General features: G+C 42.5%; 1 protein-coding gene across 2 annotated transcripts in view; it reads right to left on the bottom strand.

The window, feature by feature from the left end:
- Nucleotides 1–15,075: 15,075 nt before the first annotated feature.
- Nucleotides 15,076–17,643, bottom strand: part of IPO11 (importin 11) — a 177,358-nt gene continuing 174,790 nt past the window's right edge. For both annotated transcript variants that reach the window (XM_045525079.2, XM_010966247.3), the window contains exon 30: nt 15,076–16,485. In XM_045525079.2, coding sequence (XP_045381035.1) covers nt 16,321–16,485 — 165 coding nt within the window. In that variant the 3' untranslated portion in view covers nt 15,076–16,320. The remainder of the gene's footprint in view (nt 16,486–17,643) is intronic.

The following is a 17,643-nucleotide window of genomic DNA, read 5'->3' as shown; positions in this document are numbered from 1 at the left end:
AGGGATTTAGCTCTTAAAACATAATGATGATAATTGTAACCATCGCAATAGCCAACATTTATGGAGCATTTTAATATCGGGCACAGCCCTAAGCATTTTACAGGTAGTACCTCATTTAACCTTTATGCCCCTTTATGCCACAAAAGCATCATTCTTACACACACTTAGGCAACAAAGGCACAGGGAAGTTAAGTAATTTGCCCAGCATCATACAACTAGATGACAGAGCCATATTTCAAACCCAAGCAGTTTGGTGCCAGAGCCTTCATTCTACATGCTACATTCACTGCTCTAAACGGTGTTGAGATGATGTAAGTGCATGGGATGCAGGACTGTTAGGAGTCCTGCCCAAACCTCTTCCTTCCAAACTATAAATCCCATCAGAGAAGTACAATTACAAGTGACAGACCAAGATTCTTTTTTCCAAATTGCTATGTTATTACTTGACACCTAGGTATGAGGTCTAAGAAAGACTTTCTCTTCCCTTAAACCCCAATTTAGGTCTTATCAGCAGCCAGCTGCCCAAGTCTGAAGCAATGATAACTGTGCCCCAGGGGCCCTTGGGAACAGGGGAACTAGGGCAGGATTAGGACCATCTATCACTCAGACCAGGAACTAAGCTAGGATAATTCACATCCCGATTGCCCTGACCAGTCCTGGTTTGTGTGTTATTGCATCTGATTGGTTCTTGTTGAGCCAAAGACCCAACTCTGAAACTAGGTAAGTTCCAGAAGTTATCCCCGCAATTTTTAACCCTGTGGGAATAACTTCTGGAACTTATCTCCAGAAATCCTGAAGTGGGTCAGAGCAGACATTGGCTTAGCAAGACAAAATCAAACTGTATCAGTGAGCTTGGGCTGCTAGAGCAAAATATACGGTCTGGGTGTCTTAAACAATAGATATTATTGCTTACATCTTTGGAGGCTAGGAAGTCCTAGGTCAAGGTGCTGGCAGATTCGGTTCCTGGTGGAGACCTCTTCTGGCTGGTGGGTAGCTGGTTTGTCACTGTGTCCTCTCCAGACAGAGAGAGCATGAAAGAGCTCTGGTGTCTCTTTGTCTTCTAAGGGCACTAATCTCACCCTAGGGGCCCCATCTTCCACCTCATCTAAACCTGATCACCTCCTAAAGGCACCACCTCCACCAGCACATTGCAGGGTTAGGGCTTCAACATGTGGGTTTGGAGGGAACACAAGCATTCACTCCGTAACAAACCAACCAAAAAACCTCACTCCAGTTCCACTATGCATCTCAAATAGTATTTAGCTGTGTCTCCCTTCACTCAGATCTCTGTTTAAATGTCCCCTCAGGAGGCAGCTTTCCATGACCAACCTTTCTAAAACAGCATGGCCAGCCTCAGCCTTCCCAGTCCTCAGACACAGCTCAGTCTTTCTTCGTAACAACACGGTGTGTGTTTGTGTGTATAAAAGGTGTCTTTGATTGTCTTGCTGCACGAAAATGTTCCACAAGAGCAGTCCTGGGCAGCAGGTACAGAGCAGTGGTAGACAGTGTGCTTAGCATGCACGAGGTCCTGGGTTCCATCCCCAGCACTTCTGTTAAGATAAATAAATAAATAAACCTAATTACCACCCTCCCCCACCGAAAAAAGAGCAGTCCCAAGAAGAAAGCTACCTGAAATTTCATGGGAGAAGCTACTCCAGCTGCTCCTTTTCCCCACCACACAGCCCTTCCTCAGCGGGCTGTGAGGATAAATGTTTAAAGTACGCCTGGTGCGTATATACTGACATCCTAAATCTGTGGATCAACATGAAACTTGTCTTATTCGTATAATAGTACACCCTTTCCTTAACCAAGGAGTCCCATTCCCACTCAGCACTGAGAAAATAAAATTTGCCTCAAACCAATAATTCAGACCACAGTGACATTATTTTCAGTTACTACTATTTGAAAATGTAGTCCCCCTTGAGTATATATTCAAGTTCAGGTACTTTAGTTATGATGGATTGTTCAGTTTAGAGTCCTCCCTCTGAGTTACCTCCCACCTCCTCCAGTTTAACTTGGAGACATCGCCTTTGTCTGTCAGGGGGCAGCAGTGGCTGCTGGGGGGAGGTCAGAGTCATTTTCATGACCAGCGGGTTCAGCTGCTCCCAGCCTCGCCAGACCTCGCCAGCCTTGCTTCCAGAATCACTGGAGCTCCCGGGGGACTTCTTCACGCCCTGACCTTGGTGAGTGGTGGGAAATAGGCCAAGTGCACCTACCAGATACTGACCTCTGCTCTCCAGGAAGCCTCCACTTCTTTTTCCTGCCTAAGGACCAGCGGGGCTGCAGCAGGAAGGAAACCAGCAGCTGACCACAAGCTGGGGCAGCTTCTCTGGTCTGCTGTGTGGCTTCTCCACCCCCGCCCAGGGCGCACTGCGCCTCGCCTCGGGCCTCACCTCGTGATGGCGGGGGCCGGGGTGGTCTTTGTTCCTGGCGATCTGAAGGGCTGGTAGTGGATGAAGGTTAGCACGCCTCACAGCTTCACCCTCCATCACAAGTGCAGCCACAGAAAAAAGACTTTCTGTCTACAGCTCCATTCCCCACACCCAAGTTCTGTCACATGCAAAGATCCACCCGCCTGTGCTGGAGCGCTGGTGCCTGGTTCCAGTCGTTCCTGATTTCCTCCAGCCTTGTTCTGAAAACATTTTACCCGGGGCGTTTGCTCTCTGCAGAGATGACAAAGCAGGAAGCGTATGGACCCTGATTTATTCACCTCTGCGTGGACGCTGGAGCTGGAAGCCTGGCTTCAAAGCTTTGCTCTGCTACCTGCTTGCAGTGTGACCTTCAGCAAATCACACAGCTACTGTACACAATGCCCTCTCTGTGGAGGGGGTAGTATCATGAAAGGAAAGTAAGTTAGCAGATGCAAAGCACTGTGGGACCATTCCTAGCATGTGGTAAGTACTGGGCCGTAAGTGCACACCGAGCAAGGCTAGCCTCTGGAGGCTGGGGCTGCTGCTACATCTGCAGAGCGTACAAATGACTCAACTGCATTTCTATTCACCGGCCCTGCCCTTCCTCGGCAGGCTATCCCTGCATGCTCCAGAGGGATGACACCAATGGCTATTAGCAGGAAGGGGGGCCCGGTGATCTCAGAAGAACCCCTGCCTCATGTCCTTGCTGCCCGGTAAAGAAGGGTGCTCAGAGCTGTTTGTGGCGACTGTCCAGCAGCTGCGTCACCACCCCCTAACCTGCTGCCCTCGTGCCCGGGGTCGCTCTCAGCTCCTCGTTCCTGGTTTTGGCTCTTGTCTACAGCCCTTGTCAGCTGTTAGGACCTGGAGCTCCTGGGTAGGGTGACAGTCTGAATCTGAGCACGTTCTCCAGATTTTGGATCTTCTGCTGTGGGTGTGCTGGAGAGAAGCCACATTAGATTTGATTCTCGAAATGCAGCTGTGTACCCTGCGTCACGGAAGCGTAGCCGGGCTGCCCTAATTCCAGCTGCTGAGATTTCACTTTATGCTTCTGTCCACGGAGAAAGGGATGCAGGTACTCCCAGGACTGAGAGAACTTTACAAAAACTCTTGTCTGTCATCTGATATTTGTAATGAACAGTTATTAGATCTTTTTTTGCTAAAGAGAAAACAGCCAAGAGCTTTTAATGCCAAGGTTCCTCAGTGGTGGAGTTAAGAAGTACCACTTCTTAATTATCAGAGAAATGCAAATCAAATGGGTATCACTGAGGTATCACTGTAATCATAAACAGATGACTGGATAAAGAAGATGTGCTACAATGGAATATTACTCAGCCATACATAAAAAAGAATGAAATAATGCCATTGGCAGCAAAATGGATGGACCTAGAGATTAGCATACTAAGTGAAGTAAGCCAGAAAGAGAAAGAAAAATACCATATGATATCACTTATATGTGGGATCTTTTAAAAATGACACAAATGAACTTATTTACAAAACAGAAATAGACTCACAAACATAGAAAACAAACTAATGGTTACCAGGGAGAAAGGGGGTGGGGAGGGATAAATTAGGAGTTCAGGATTTGCAGATACTAACTACTACATATACAACAGATAAACAACAAGGTCATACTTATAGCACAGGGAACTATATTCAATACTTTATAATAATCTATGTCAAAAAAATATGAAAAGGAATATACATATATTAAAAAAACTGAATCACTATGTTGTACACCAGAAACTAACGCCAAGATTGTAAATTGAGCACACTTCAATTAAAAAATCAAAAATAAAAATATTGCAAACAATAAAAAGAAGAATTGCTTGTAAATTAAGAAAAGCTGGATGTGTCTTATAAAAGAGTCTAACCAAGTGCATATGATAAAGCCAGAACAGGAATCAGAACAGCTAAGAACTAGCGAGAAAGTGTTCCTGCTGTTCTTTGATGTTTATTCCTTTATGCATCTTTTAAAATTGTACCACTTAGTAACACATACATAGCATAACTGCTTTCTTTAGAGAAAAAGGTATTAATTGAAAATTTTATAATTCTGATTTGAATCTCATACATTAAAGCCCATCTCTAAGTATTTATTCCAGTGGTTATAACCCTCTGTGCATTAGAAATAACTAGAAAGCATATTAAAAATGCAGATGTTGAAGCCCCATAATCATAAATTCTGGACCCAGGCATTTGCTCTGTTAGCACATGTGATATTTGAGAACCAGTGTCTAGTGAATTCCAAACTTTAAAGTGTATATGAATAATCTGGAGATCTTGTTAAAAAATACAGATTCTGACTCAGTCGGTCTGGGGTATGGTCTGAAATTTGGTGGTTTTCACAAGCTCGCAGTCTGAGGCTGATCCTGCTGGTGCACACACTGCACTCAGACTAGACGGCATGGACCACGGAATCAGTGCAACCACTCACCAAGCTGGAGGTTAGGTACCTGAGAGAAAATAACCAGACTCCTCAGGACAGACTCCTGACACTCAGTCATGAAATGACTAACAGTGGATTTTACATACATATCTCAGTTAACCTGCACATAAACTGCACAAGATCAGTATTATTATATTATTTTTTACGGATGAGAAGCACAAGACTCAGAAAGTTGTACAGCTAGTGAGTGTATTAGTTTTCTATTGCTGCTTTACAAATGACCACAAACTTAGTGGCTTCAAACACGACAACTTTATTTATCTTTTGGTTCTAAAGGTCAGAAGTCCCAAATCAAGGCACTAGCAGCGCTGTATTCCTTCTGGGGCCTCAAAAACAGGATCCATTTTCTTTCCTTCGCAGCTTCCAGAGGCTACCTGAACTCCCTGGCTCATGGTCCCTTCCTCCATCTTTAAAGCCAACAACATCTCTGACTCTTTTTCCTTCATTTCCAAGCACTGCTGGGAAAGCATCTACACTTCTAAGGACTCATGTAATCAGACTGAGCCTCTCTGACTGACACAGGATGCTCTCCCCTCTCAATGCCTGTACCTTAATCAAAGCTGCAAACTCCCTTTTAGCGTGTTTAAGTGTATTCAGTTTCCAGGGATGAGGGTACAAATATCTTTGAGGGGCATTATTCTCCCTCCCATGGGGGGGAAAAGCAAAATTTGGGGCCTGGAATCAAATTCAGATCTGATTCCAAAGACCATGCTCCTTCCAGTACACAACTCAAAAGAGCAGCTAAATTGAATGTTGTTGTTGTGTTTTCTGGAGGCCAAATCAAGAATGGAACATAAGTTTAGTGCAGCTGTAGGCAGCCTGAATTCCATTATCATTTTAAGTTGAATTAAATGGTGCTGAAGTGGATTTTGTTTACTGCAATTCATTTTGCAGTGAATGAAACCCAGTCCCGCTCTGCAAATGCAATGCCTTGGGATTTGCATGAATGTCCTAGTGTGGTTCCTGGTCTTTATTTAACCTAACTAAAATACAGGATGGAAATCAAGGAACATCTCTAGATTTGGCATTGAATTACTTATACTTTCTAGTAACCATTTTGAAGCAAGATTAGTACATAAGCCTTGGATGTCTGACTATTTTACAGGGAGCTTGTGACTACTAAGGGGCTATATTTACCCCATCTCTCAGACTCCATTCCCGCACAGCAGCAAGGCTCCTGTCTGCACAGACTTAGCCCTTAAACTGAGACAAAACTCATTCCACTCTCCATGAATGCATTCTGAACTAGGTTTTCTTTTCAGAGCAGAGAGTCCACCCATAGAACTGGGGCTTATAGATATCAGACACATGACCATCTGGACAATGTGAACAGAAAACTATTTAGTATGGGTTCTTTTAAACCCACCTACTGTGGGTTGAACTGTGTCCCCTCCCAAACGAGAACTGTTGAAGGTCTAACCCCAGCACCTCGGAATATGGCCTCATTAGGAAGTGGGGTCACTTCCACAGATGTGGTTAGTTAAGATGACTGGTGTCCTCATAAGAGGAAAGAGACGCAGGAGAGAAGGTGCCCCCATGACAACAGAGGCAGAGGTTGGAGGGGTGCATCCACAAGCCAAGGAAGCCAAAGGAGTACGGCAAACATCGGAAGGTGGAAGAGGCAAGGAAGGCCCACTGATGCCACCCCACTGATTCCTCAGTTTTGGACTTCTAGCCTCCAGAACCATAAAAGTACACATTTGTTGTTTTAAGCTACCCAGTTTGTGCATTTTGTTGCAGCAGCCCTAACAAACCGGTGTCTTTTAGGATGTTGTTACAATTTCTCTTTCTCACTTTCCCGAGTAGGTGTTATTTCTGAAAAGGTAAATGAATATAGACCAATGATTGGGATGTGACTTAAACACTGGAGATATTCCCAGAGGATGACTGTGACTACAAGCTACTAAACCACACCACAGAAATTCTGCCAAAACACCACTCGTTATAAAGTTGAATTTGGCCTAACAGGCATGTCCTAGTCCAGTTCCAGGAAGTTCTAAAGTGACTTGAGCGCGCATGGAGCCAGGAGACAGCTCAGCATGGCAGCAAGTCACATGGGTACCCGCTCACTGGTAGAGCACCTACCATGCACCAGGCACAGGTGGTAAGTGCTTTTCACATATTTTTCCAGACTATTACTCTTCTCTATTGTAAAACAAATAAAAAATAAACAAACCTTTTCCTTTGGGCGATGACCTCCTGCAGAGGGTAGAACAGGGGAATGACTAATACAATCAGGTAGAATTCTGTGCCACGGTCCCACACTGACCCTTGTCAGCACTGAAACAGCTCCTCCTCCTGAACCTCAGTGTCTCCGTCTCTCATTACCTCTGCCTGCCGGTCCTTCCAAGTTGCTTATCAGCCATTCCTGCAACCACTGTTCTAACCCCACCAGGACCTGCAGTCCTCTGAACCTCCTATTTACCCCATCCTTTGTCTTCCTCTATCTTTACTTCCTTTTCATCCATCTTAGAATTTTTTGTCCATTATCTCACCCTAAGTCCTGCATCCTCTTCTAGTGGCATCACCTGCCAAAACCCAACTCTGTGCCTACAGCTGAACAGCACAATGCTGCTGGAGCAAGTCACACACTGCTGTTTACTATGAACATGGTTGCTTTCATAATGAGGAAAAAATGTTATTAAAAAGCAATTAACCATGTAATTTGCTTGAAAGGGCTTTGTGCTTTATCAGTTTTTCAACTGCTATTTCTAAATTATTTCAGAAACAAAACTGCTAGTCTTTGGGGGGAACTTTCCTTCTCCTAATGTTCATCCTATAGGTTATTCATATAACGGAAGGTCAAATGGGGAGTACAAGGTACCGCTTCAGCTCTGACATATGAAGGGCTTGAAGTAGTCACTCCAGTCCTTACAGGAAAATAACTGGACAAACTGAAAACCAGTGACTTCTCGGACTCATTAGAGAATTGAGTTTGCAGGGCAAATTGTCTTCCCAAAATGTGCAGACACAGGCCAATGTAGAGTCACAGTGAAGAATTACTTACCTGGAGCAGAAGTATTGGAGCCATAAACTGGTAGATCACTTCAGGGGACCACAGTCTTAGGGGAAGCCCTTGTTTGGTGAACATTACCTTCAGGAGCCCCATCAATTTCTCCTGGTGAAGAGCAGAGAAAGATGCACTCACGGCTCTGGCAGCTGGACAGGAAGGGCCATGCTTGTGGAGTATCCCCAGAGCTTTCTACATAGCAGAGGACTACCTCCCAGGGAGAAGACTGCACCAGACCCTTGGCCTAAAGCCATGGGGGACGGGCATTCCTCTCACTCTGGCCCCTTCTAGCCTTCCTGTCTTACCTCTGTGACTGAAAAATACTGCAAGCCATGTCAGTAAATAAAGAATGCTATGGTCATCAAGTCATCAGATGCTACTGCGAGCTCAGGATGCAGACCAGCAGGCAGTCTGGCCTCTGCAGCAACCCCCAACAGTGCCCCCTGAGGGACGTGAAAGCACATTGGAAGCATAGCCCTAGACAGCTATGATTCCAATAAGCCCAGACATTTGCATCTTCCCACACACAGAAAAGCACTAAATTCTTTAACTTGAGATGTCTGGTTTTCTTTAGTTAATGGTTATCTTTTAATGTTCCAACTACCTGGTCTTTGTTATAAAACTCCTACTACTGGCTCCTCCCCTGCCACTTCGGAGCAGTCCCTAAGAGCGATCGGAGAGGCTGTCATCCCGGGCTTGAAGGGGTTCGAGTCCTCAGAAACGTTCGCCAAATAAAACATAACCCTCAACCGTTAGGCTGTACATTTATTTCAATGGACACCTCACAGGGACAACGAAGCTAGCCGAGAAGAAACACATGTGATAGTCACAGGCCAGACACTCAAGCCCACTAAGAGGCCTGAGACGTAACGCTAAGATTAGAGGGCATTCCCTCCTACACACTCCCCAGCACACAGACAGGGCTCCAGTGTAACAGTGGGTCGCTGCTGAAACAGCTACCAGACCTGGGTTCTCTCTGAGGAGAATTACTTAGGGAAGTCCAAAGTTAAGAGGGGAAACAAAATCAAGAACCCTAGAACAGATGGAAATCTCTGGCACCAGGAGCTAACATCAAACATTAAACACTGCCTAACTCCTGGCCAGATGAATAGACATGCTCACCCTAGAAGAGTATTTATCCCAGTTCCTATCACTCAACACAGTATGTCCAGCTTTCAACACAAAATTAAAAGGCATGCTAAAAGTCAAGCAAAACAGATCAAGATCTGTGACTGAGCAAGAAATCAGAGCAGATCTCAAGCAAGTATCAGAACAAGACTCATGTAATATATACTGGGCCAACCGAGTTCCTTCAAAGTCCAACAACTCCCCATTCCCAGGCTCTCAGATGTCTGACATTCTCTACTGGGCATGTTTGCCCTAAGAAACTAACAGCCCTAGGTAATAACCTCACAGTAGCTGAGGCTGGCTTGTTTCAGCCCACCTTATCAGAGTCATAAACCCCACCACCCTTCAGCGACCCTAAACTTCTCACCTGACCTACAACCAACCAGGCACCTTGGGACCTGAATTTACAAAAGATCCCAATAACGGCCCTCGATGCTCACGCAGGGAGCCCTCGCCTGTGTGGCCCGCTGTTGCCTACGGCAGTGTAACCTAATATACTCCTTTCTATTCCCACACTTTATCTCTGGTAAATTCTTTTACCAACCTGTGCGTCACCATGTCATCAACCATCCGCCCCGCTGTGTCCCACAACAATATAGATGTTAGGATGATCAGAAAAGGAATCAAAAATAGCTACCATTAGTATGTCAAGGGCTCTGATGGAAAAAGCAGACAACATGCATGAACAGATGGGTGTTGTAAGCAGAGAGAGACATTCTAAGAAAGAATGAGAAGTAAATGCTAGAATTCAAAAACACTGTAACAGAAATAAACCAGAAAGTGATACGTAGGCATATCATATTTAACCATATTTAAGAAGAGCAAAGACAAGGAGAAAAATCTTGAAAGAAGTCAGAGGAGGGAGGGAAAGCCATCTTACCTACAGAGGAACAACGACACGAATAAAAGTAATAGTGGGCTTCCCTTCAAAAAACTGTGAACAAGAAGGAATATCAACCTGGAAACCTATATTCAGCAAAAGTATCTTTCAAAAGCTCAGGATAAATAAAGACTTTCTCAAACAAGCAAAAACTGAGAGAATTCATCATCAGAAGACCTCCCCTGCAAAAACAAATGTTAAAAGGGTTAGGATTAGGGTGTGGGTCAGGAAAATTACGTACATCAGAAATTTAGCTCTATGTTAAAAAAGGATGATTGTTGGAGAATAAGTGAAGGTAAAATCAAATATTTTTTTTAAAATTCGTAATTTATATGAAAGGTAACTGTTTAAAGTAATAGTAACAATGTACTGGGTGATTATAGCACATGGATGAGTGAGGTGATCGACAGCCACACCGTAAGGGGTGGGATGGGAACACTGTCATAAAGTATCTACACTACACACGAGTAGTGTTATTTGAAGGTGGACTTAGGTTAGTAAAAAGTGTATATTGTAAACCTAGGCAACCATTACCATTTCTAAAAAAGAAATATAATTGAAAGTACATTAGATGAAGTGCCGGGGACCCAAGGCTGTAGGTCTCACTTTCTGGGCCCACTCTCCTCGTCTGTGAAATGGTAAGGTTAGCACAGATCCTCTCTCTCTGATTCCCTTTCTGCTCTGAAATTTTTGGACTAAAAATATTAAAATATAGCAAATAAAAAGCCTACCTTTAAGTAGATGTATAAGGAGGAGCCTTTTGAAAGGTGACTAATAATCAATTCCCTAATCTATTACCTCAGTAAGTTTGAGTGTCCATGTTTCCATACTGTGAGTTGTCTTTAGCAGCCTTATCTAGTAAGTAGAAAAAAATAGTGGACTTGCTCACCTGGTTCAGCCTTTCTCAAAGCACTGTGTGCGAAGACAGAATATACAAGGCTGCAGAAAAGGCCATTTCACAGTATTGATTTCACTGCCAGAGACAGCACAAGACGTGTGCCTTTCATTCCAGAAAAGAAATAAACCGAGCTGCCTTCCTTGGCTAAAGAGAGCTCATAATTAGTTTGTAATTACCTCCAGAACTGTCAATAGACTCTCCTCCCCTGGCTGGCTGTCAATACCCTTCTGGGCTCAGGGTACACGTTTATGAGCTACAACTTCCCTGTCAATCAAAACGTTTTGCTTGTCTAGATTATCGCTTAAATTGCAATATTCACTGAAACAGAAAGAAGAAAGTCACTTTGGGGCTAGCCTAGAGAGCACTATGGAAATGACCTGTCCCTTTTGAAATGAGATACTGAATCTTGCTTCAGGCTAAAGTTACTGAGAAAACAAAAAGCTCACTGGCAGGTTTACTCACAGCTCATCTCCAGAATTTCCTGCTCTTGCAATAAAAATCTCCAACAAGCAGACTTCTAGTCATAAGGCCAATTTCCAGCTTGGCAGGCAGATATAAACGCCATAAGCCTCCCTGGGCTCCTACCTGTTCCACGTTCCAGCAGTTACTTGCATTCTACTTTTGCCCTACTGGGAAATTAAGGTGGCATGAAAATCAATGTTTCACTTTGAAGGAAAAAAGGGCTGGATGCCCAGGACATCGATATATTCCTTCTTGAATTAGACAATACTTCAAAGCACACTTGGCTAAATAAATTCCAACAGGCTCAAATGAGTTGGGTACAGGCATTAACTGGAACAATAAGCAAAGCTTGCTTGTTAAAGGTCTTTGGCTAATTGGACCCTCTCTACTTGTTATAGTAAGAAAGGATTCAAGAGAAAAAGTAGTCAGGGACTCTCAGTTCTGAATTTCATCCAACTGCTTCAGACCATAAGGAGTCCCCCAGGCCAGGAATCTAACTGCCCAGAAGTAAAACCGGAGAAATTCAGACCACTAGCTATAGCACTTTTCCAGGGTATCAGGGTATTTGTCCCAAGGGCTAAGCTCAACCTCAGACAACCGTATGGAGATGTGGGAAGGTCCAGCTCTGCATACAGCCACTTGATTGGTTTGGACACACTTCACGGGACATCACATTGTGTATACTAATCAGGATGTGTTTGGGACAGAATACAGTTTCTTCTTAAGGGGAAAAAAGTGACTTTGGCCTGCTGCGTCAGATGTCATAGTCCTTTGGAGATACTGAGATCAGAGCTTCACATTTAAAGAGCCATTATTTTCTTGTGTCTCCCCATTTTGCAGGCTGATAACTGTACTGCTTCTTATCCTAAACCACACTAAAAGAAAATGTTCTGAAGTCTGGCATGTTTCTGCCTTTTAAACTCAGCCCAAATATGATAAAGGATTTGTGAAAGAAAGAAGAAAAAAAAAAGTATCGCTGCATATTTGCCTCTTTGCCAACCGTTTACAAATCGAAAAAGGCTTTTTGGTAACAAAAATGAGAAAGGCAGTGCTTGCCTTCATTTCTTCATTTTTAGTGGTGTGTGTGTTCCAGTTGCATATCCTTAAAAACACAAAGGGGTGGGGGAGACAGAGAAGGAGATAGGCTGAGGTGCACCCCAGCAATCCATGGAGAGTCTGAGACTTAAGAAGGTTGATGAAACGCACGCCAGGTTCAACATACCTTTTCCACAGCTCAGTCATTGACTTTTCTAGGTTCAAATAAAACTGCAGAACTTGCTGTAAATGAAAAGGCAAACTAGTAAAGGTTAAGAGTTCTAAGGCAAAAACACAAAGCAAGTGAAAATACCACTGGAAATTTCTGGTACTGTAAGGTTCTATTTGAAAAATTATGGAGAGGCCTGGCACTCACCACTTTAACCACTGTAACATCATCAAATGAGAGACAACGTAGATACTAACTACTGTATACAAAATAAACAAAAAAGTCCTACTGTATAGCACCGGGAACTATATTTAATACCTTGTAAGGGCCTATAATGAAAAAGAATATGGAAAGAAATATATATATATGTAAAAGTGAATCACTGTGCTGTACACCAGAAATTAACACAACATTGTAAACTGACTATACTTCAATAAAAAAAAAAGAGACCACCTGACGTGCGTGCCTCCTGCGGTGATAACCCCGGCAAGCATGTTACCAATGGAGTCTTGCTGCCAAACACGTTAACCTGAATCCAACTATGAGGAAACAATCAGAACACCGCACAGTAACGAAGACTCCACGAGACAGCTTTCTTGGATTCTTCAAAAAAGTGAATGACATGAAAAAAGGAGTATTCTAGATTTAAAAGCTAAACAGCCAAATGCAATGTATACATGCTCAATAGATTCTGGATCATAAAACAAATGGGCATCATATAAAAGACATCTTTGGGCATTTGGGAAAATTGGAATATGAAATATTAGATATTATTGCATTAATTTTCTTAGGTATACAGTGGCACATGAGTGGGTATGCAGAGAAATGCCATTCTTAGAGGTATACTGAAGTTATCTGGGAGTGCAGTGTCTGTACCTTTCAAATGATTTGGCAAAAGCAAGCATATATATACTATACACATGTGTACGTGTCTATGTAGAGAGTATATGTGGCAAAATGGCACAGTTTGGTGAATCTAGATGAAGGGTGTATTGGTGCTCATCATACTATTCTTTTAATGCCTCTCTCTATATACAACATATATATACTATACATATATAAAAAAATTTTTTTTTCTAAAGTTGGGGGAAGAAAATATTTTTGTGTGTGACCTGCACCTCTTGTCTACTTTTCATCAGCTCTCCAGCAACTTTTAAACTTCTACTCACTTGGGATTTGTAAGGTCTGTAGAAATAGAACAGAAGGCTACTACCCTAAATAGGTGATCCTTATGTTTTAATTCATGGAATTAGGAGTTGGTTGTGAGGCTACAAAGCTCTGACATTTTCAAAATCTCACTGAGATTTGTACGTCAGAGTGATTTCAAACAGCTCTGAGTCAAGAATCAGAGAGCTGCCCAGTTCCACCACAGTGCCATTTACTTCCAAAAACCTTACCACACTACGCTGTTTGAGAGCAGTTTTTAAAGGTCTATCAAATCATACAATGCCAATATCATTCTCTTTTGTACATGATCCCCTTCCCCTGCACGTCAGCTGCTCCTGAACATATGCTTCCATTAGAACCACTATTTTCTTCTATCACATTGACAAGTGTGTGTTCCCACTGAATTGTAAAATGTCATAAGGTAGGTAGGTACCCCGTTCTAACTCCAGAATTTAGCACAAGACTATGGCACAAAACAGGAACTCCACAAACATTAGGTGAATAAAGGAATAGGTAAAACAAAGATCCAAGGTGAAGATTTTTCAAGGGAAACTGAAAATATGAGTATTTCAACATTTAACGATGTGGCTTCTCTAATATGACTGGTAAGAGAGAGGAAGGAGGCACTACTTATAATAAAAACTTTAAGGTGCTACTGTCGGCTACATAGGCCTTTGTCAGAAGGTTGGGACAAGTCTCTGGAAAATAAAATAAACAGAAAAGACGTACGTTTAAGGAAAAGAAATCATCATTACCTTGTATTAGGAGGCACAGCTGAACCAGAGGCCTGGCCAAGTTGTTTGTACAAAACAATATGTTTGCAATAAGGCTGCATTAATGAACAGAATTCTGTAAATCAATAATTACATTTTATGTCTTAATTGAGCACTTAAAAATTCAAGATACAATAATTTTTTTTTCTGAGCTATTTACAAAGCCTATTTTAACCTTTCAGCTGGAAAAAAAAAGAAAAAGAAAAAAAAGAAAAAGAAGAGAAAAAAAAGAAAAAAAAAAAAAAGAACCAAATTCTCTCCCTGAGTTCAGTTTTTTACTTTTTTTTTGCAGGGTGGCTATTTCAGTAATATTTGCTATAAAACTGTAACAAAATCTGTCCGGAATTGGAAAAATGAGTATTTTACTATAACTGAAAAATGGGAGCATGTTTGTGCATTTCTGGTAACACTAATGGGAGTAGCGCCTCAAATAAAAACCACTAAGTCAACAAAAAGAAATTATTCTTCTCAGATCAGCCCTGAGGTCTGAGTGATGATAAACAAATATCATATTAAAGAACCTTCTTTGAATGAAAAGAAACTGAAGGGAAGCTAGGATTTGCTACACGTAGCACTGCGGCCACTAGGACAAAGTCAACGCCAGAGTGTGAAGGAAACTTCCCTTTAAAATGCAATGGGCACTTTTTATGAACTCATATTGTGTGGGGCAGGAAAAATAATCAGACAAATCAGAGATGAGATATCTTTGGAAAATTTAATTTGGACCATATTTTCTTTCTCTTGCTGAAAACATCAAATATTTCCATACCTTTTGGGTTCCACAACTTACAAAGGGGCAGTGGGTTTCCTGCAGTTACATACTGTACTCAACTTTCTATAGAAAGATCAGACATTTTCCAACCTACCTTTTGAATATTTCCTTAAAAATGCTTTAATGGTTCCTTATAATCCATGGCAAGTAAAACAAAGTAAGGCTTTTATTTTATCCTTTTTCCCCACTTTTGGTACTGCATGTTGGAGGAGTAAGGAAGGAAGACTTGTCACATGAGTGATGGCACCCTGGGGACTGCTGCAGGGCCCTCCAGGTGTACCCTTATCATCCAGGTCCGGATGCACACCTGCACTGAGGAACCTGAGACAGCTAAGTGCTGAACAGCCTGTCACAGCCACATCCCAGCATGGGGGGCTGTGGGTGGCCGGTCCGTCTCAGTGTTCACAGGGCTCCTGGCCTCCAGCAGTAACAAAGGAACTAGCCCCAGATCACGGCCAGAGGTCTCCCACCTGGCACTGCAGTACCACACGTTCACTTCTACGGGCCTTACAATGTGCATTTAAAGACTAAAGGTAATTACTGAAAATAAAATGAGAGGGGAAAAAAAATCCTTACTAATTCCCATATCAAATTACTAGAATGAAAATAAAAGCATCTGTCAGATAAAACGGGATTTCAATGTCAGATGAAAGCAACTCTCTTGCAAGATCGTCTCAGTAAAGTGTATTTGTCACTAGTTACATACATTTGTGTGGTGCACAAATTTCTTTAATTGCATCATCTGAACAGCTTTGTCACTTTTCAAACTTGCAGCAGTTTCATTAGCTTAAAAAAGGGATAAGGCAGCCAAATTGTACTAATTTTGGTTGCAGAAAATCATCTCAGGCATTAACCTTCTTCTCAAGTGTTAAGAGCACATGATTAAAAGGTAACAAACAGTTTCTCCTCTTAACAGGAAACTAAGCAGCTATTGTTGTCAAATCTACCTCTAGTCAACACAGGGCCCCTCATAAATATAAAATTAAATTCTTTTGAGGAATAGGTTTGTGATTTTAGTTATGTAGGATTTACATTTATTTGCTGAATTTTCTAGTAAAAAGTGTGGTCTTGGCATCTTTCTTTTCACACACAAGGGATTTCTCCATCCTCTCAGCAGGCTCTCACACACGGGTGGCAGGCTGGGTTCCTCAGCCACACACCACGTGCTCTCAGAAGCCCTGCAAAAACTCCTGTAGCTGGGTGACGATCTCCGTGTCCACCGTTTCCATGAGGGACTGGAAGCCTTGCTCTCCCAGCAGCTCCTGCTGTGCCTTGAGCTTTTCGTAGATGAACTGCTGCAGTGACACGGTGTGCACCGGGTCCTTCAGGGCCAGCTGCGGGACAGAGAGGAGCCACACTGGGTCAGAGCGGCAAGACGAGTCCCTCTTAACGTGCGGGCGACTCAATTCTTTGTCATCTCTTTTACAGCAACAAAACTGCTTCTGCCCCCCCTTCCTACAACGGATTCTAAAGCAGCCTCACTGTGGAACAGAAAACGTCATTCAGTTAGTGTAACCTCAGTTCCCTGGGGCCTCTGAGCACAACCTGTCTGATGAGACCCATTTCTCAACAGTCAATCTATGTAAAGAATCAAAACCCAGTAGAAAGGAACAGAACATGCCAAAGAGCGTTTAAACACAACTGTCCAGAGTTCCTGTGAGGAACTCTGCTGTGGCAGCTCAGTGAGGCCCTCAGGACTGACAGAGGAAACACTGGCCTATCCTGGATGGCTACACTATTTATATGCTTCTGGTTAAAAAGAAAAGAATAATAAATAAAAATAGATTTTAACAACCCAAACACGTGCTCCTCCTCTCTGACTAGGCTAAACAAAAGAAATACAACTAAATTAAAAATAACCCATCCATCCACTTCTTAAAGCTAACAATCACAACAGAAAACATTCTGGCCTCCTTCGCCCTTTCTGTGCCTGTGGCCCGCACATACGTACATACACATACATACACAATCAGAACTGCTCTTTGCATTTCTATTATCACACAAAAAATTCTACCCTAACACATTTTAAGAATTCTTAATCTATTTATGTCATAATTTTTTTATTACAGGCATGCTGAAGTAATCATGGTCTCATTTAAATAGTTTTAACTATAATGTTGCTCAGTAATCTTCCACACTGTTCCATGTTGTTATGTATACAGGCTTTCCTCTACATTTCAGATTATTTCTTGAGGAAATCAATCACTGCCTCCGAAGAATTACTAAATTAAAGTGCACAGACAATTTCACGACTCCTGATACATATTATCAAGTTGTTTCTGCTATGTTTTAGCTTGTGACATCATCACCACTAGTATTATCAGTATTTGAGTTCCTTATAATTTAAGAATTGAAAAATAACAGACCGTTGCTTTAAGCTGTACATAGCTCTCATTATCAATAATGCTGAGTGCATACAAGGCTTTAAGTTTCTGTGTGAGAAACTCTTCTTTCCTGAGACTCAGTTCTCTTCTAGTAGGGGAAGTAGCTGA

The sequence above is a fragment of the Camelus bactrianus genome, chromosome 3 (genome assembly GCF_048773025.1).
Source record: "Camelus bactrianus isolate YW-2024 breed Bactrian camel chromosome 3, ASM4877302v1, whole genome shotgun sequence".
NCBI classification, from domain to species: Eukaryota; Metazoa; Chordata; class Mammalia; order Artiodactyla; family Camelidae; genus Camelus; species Camelus bactrianus.
This window is presented reverse-complemented; position numbering and strand designations above follow the sequence as displayed.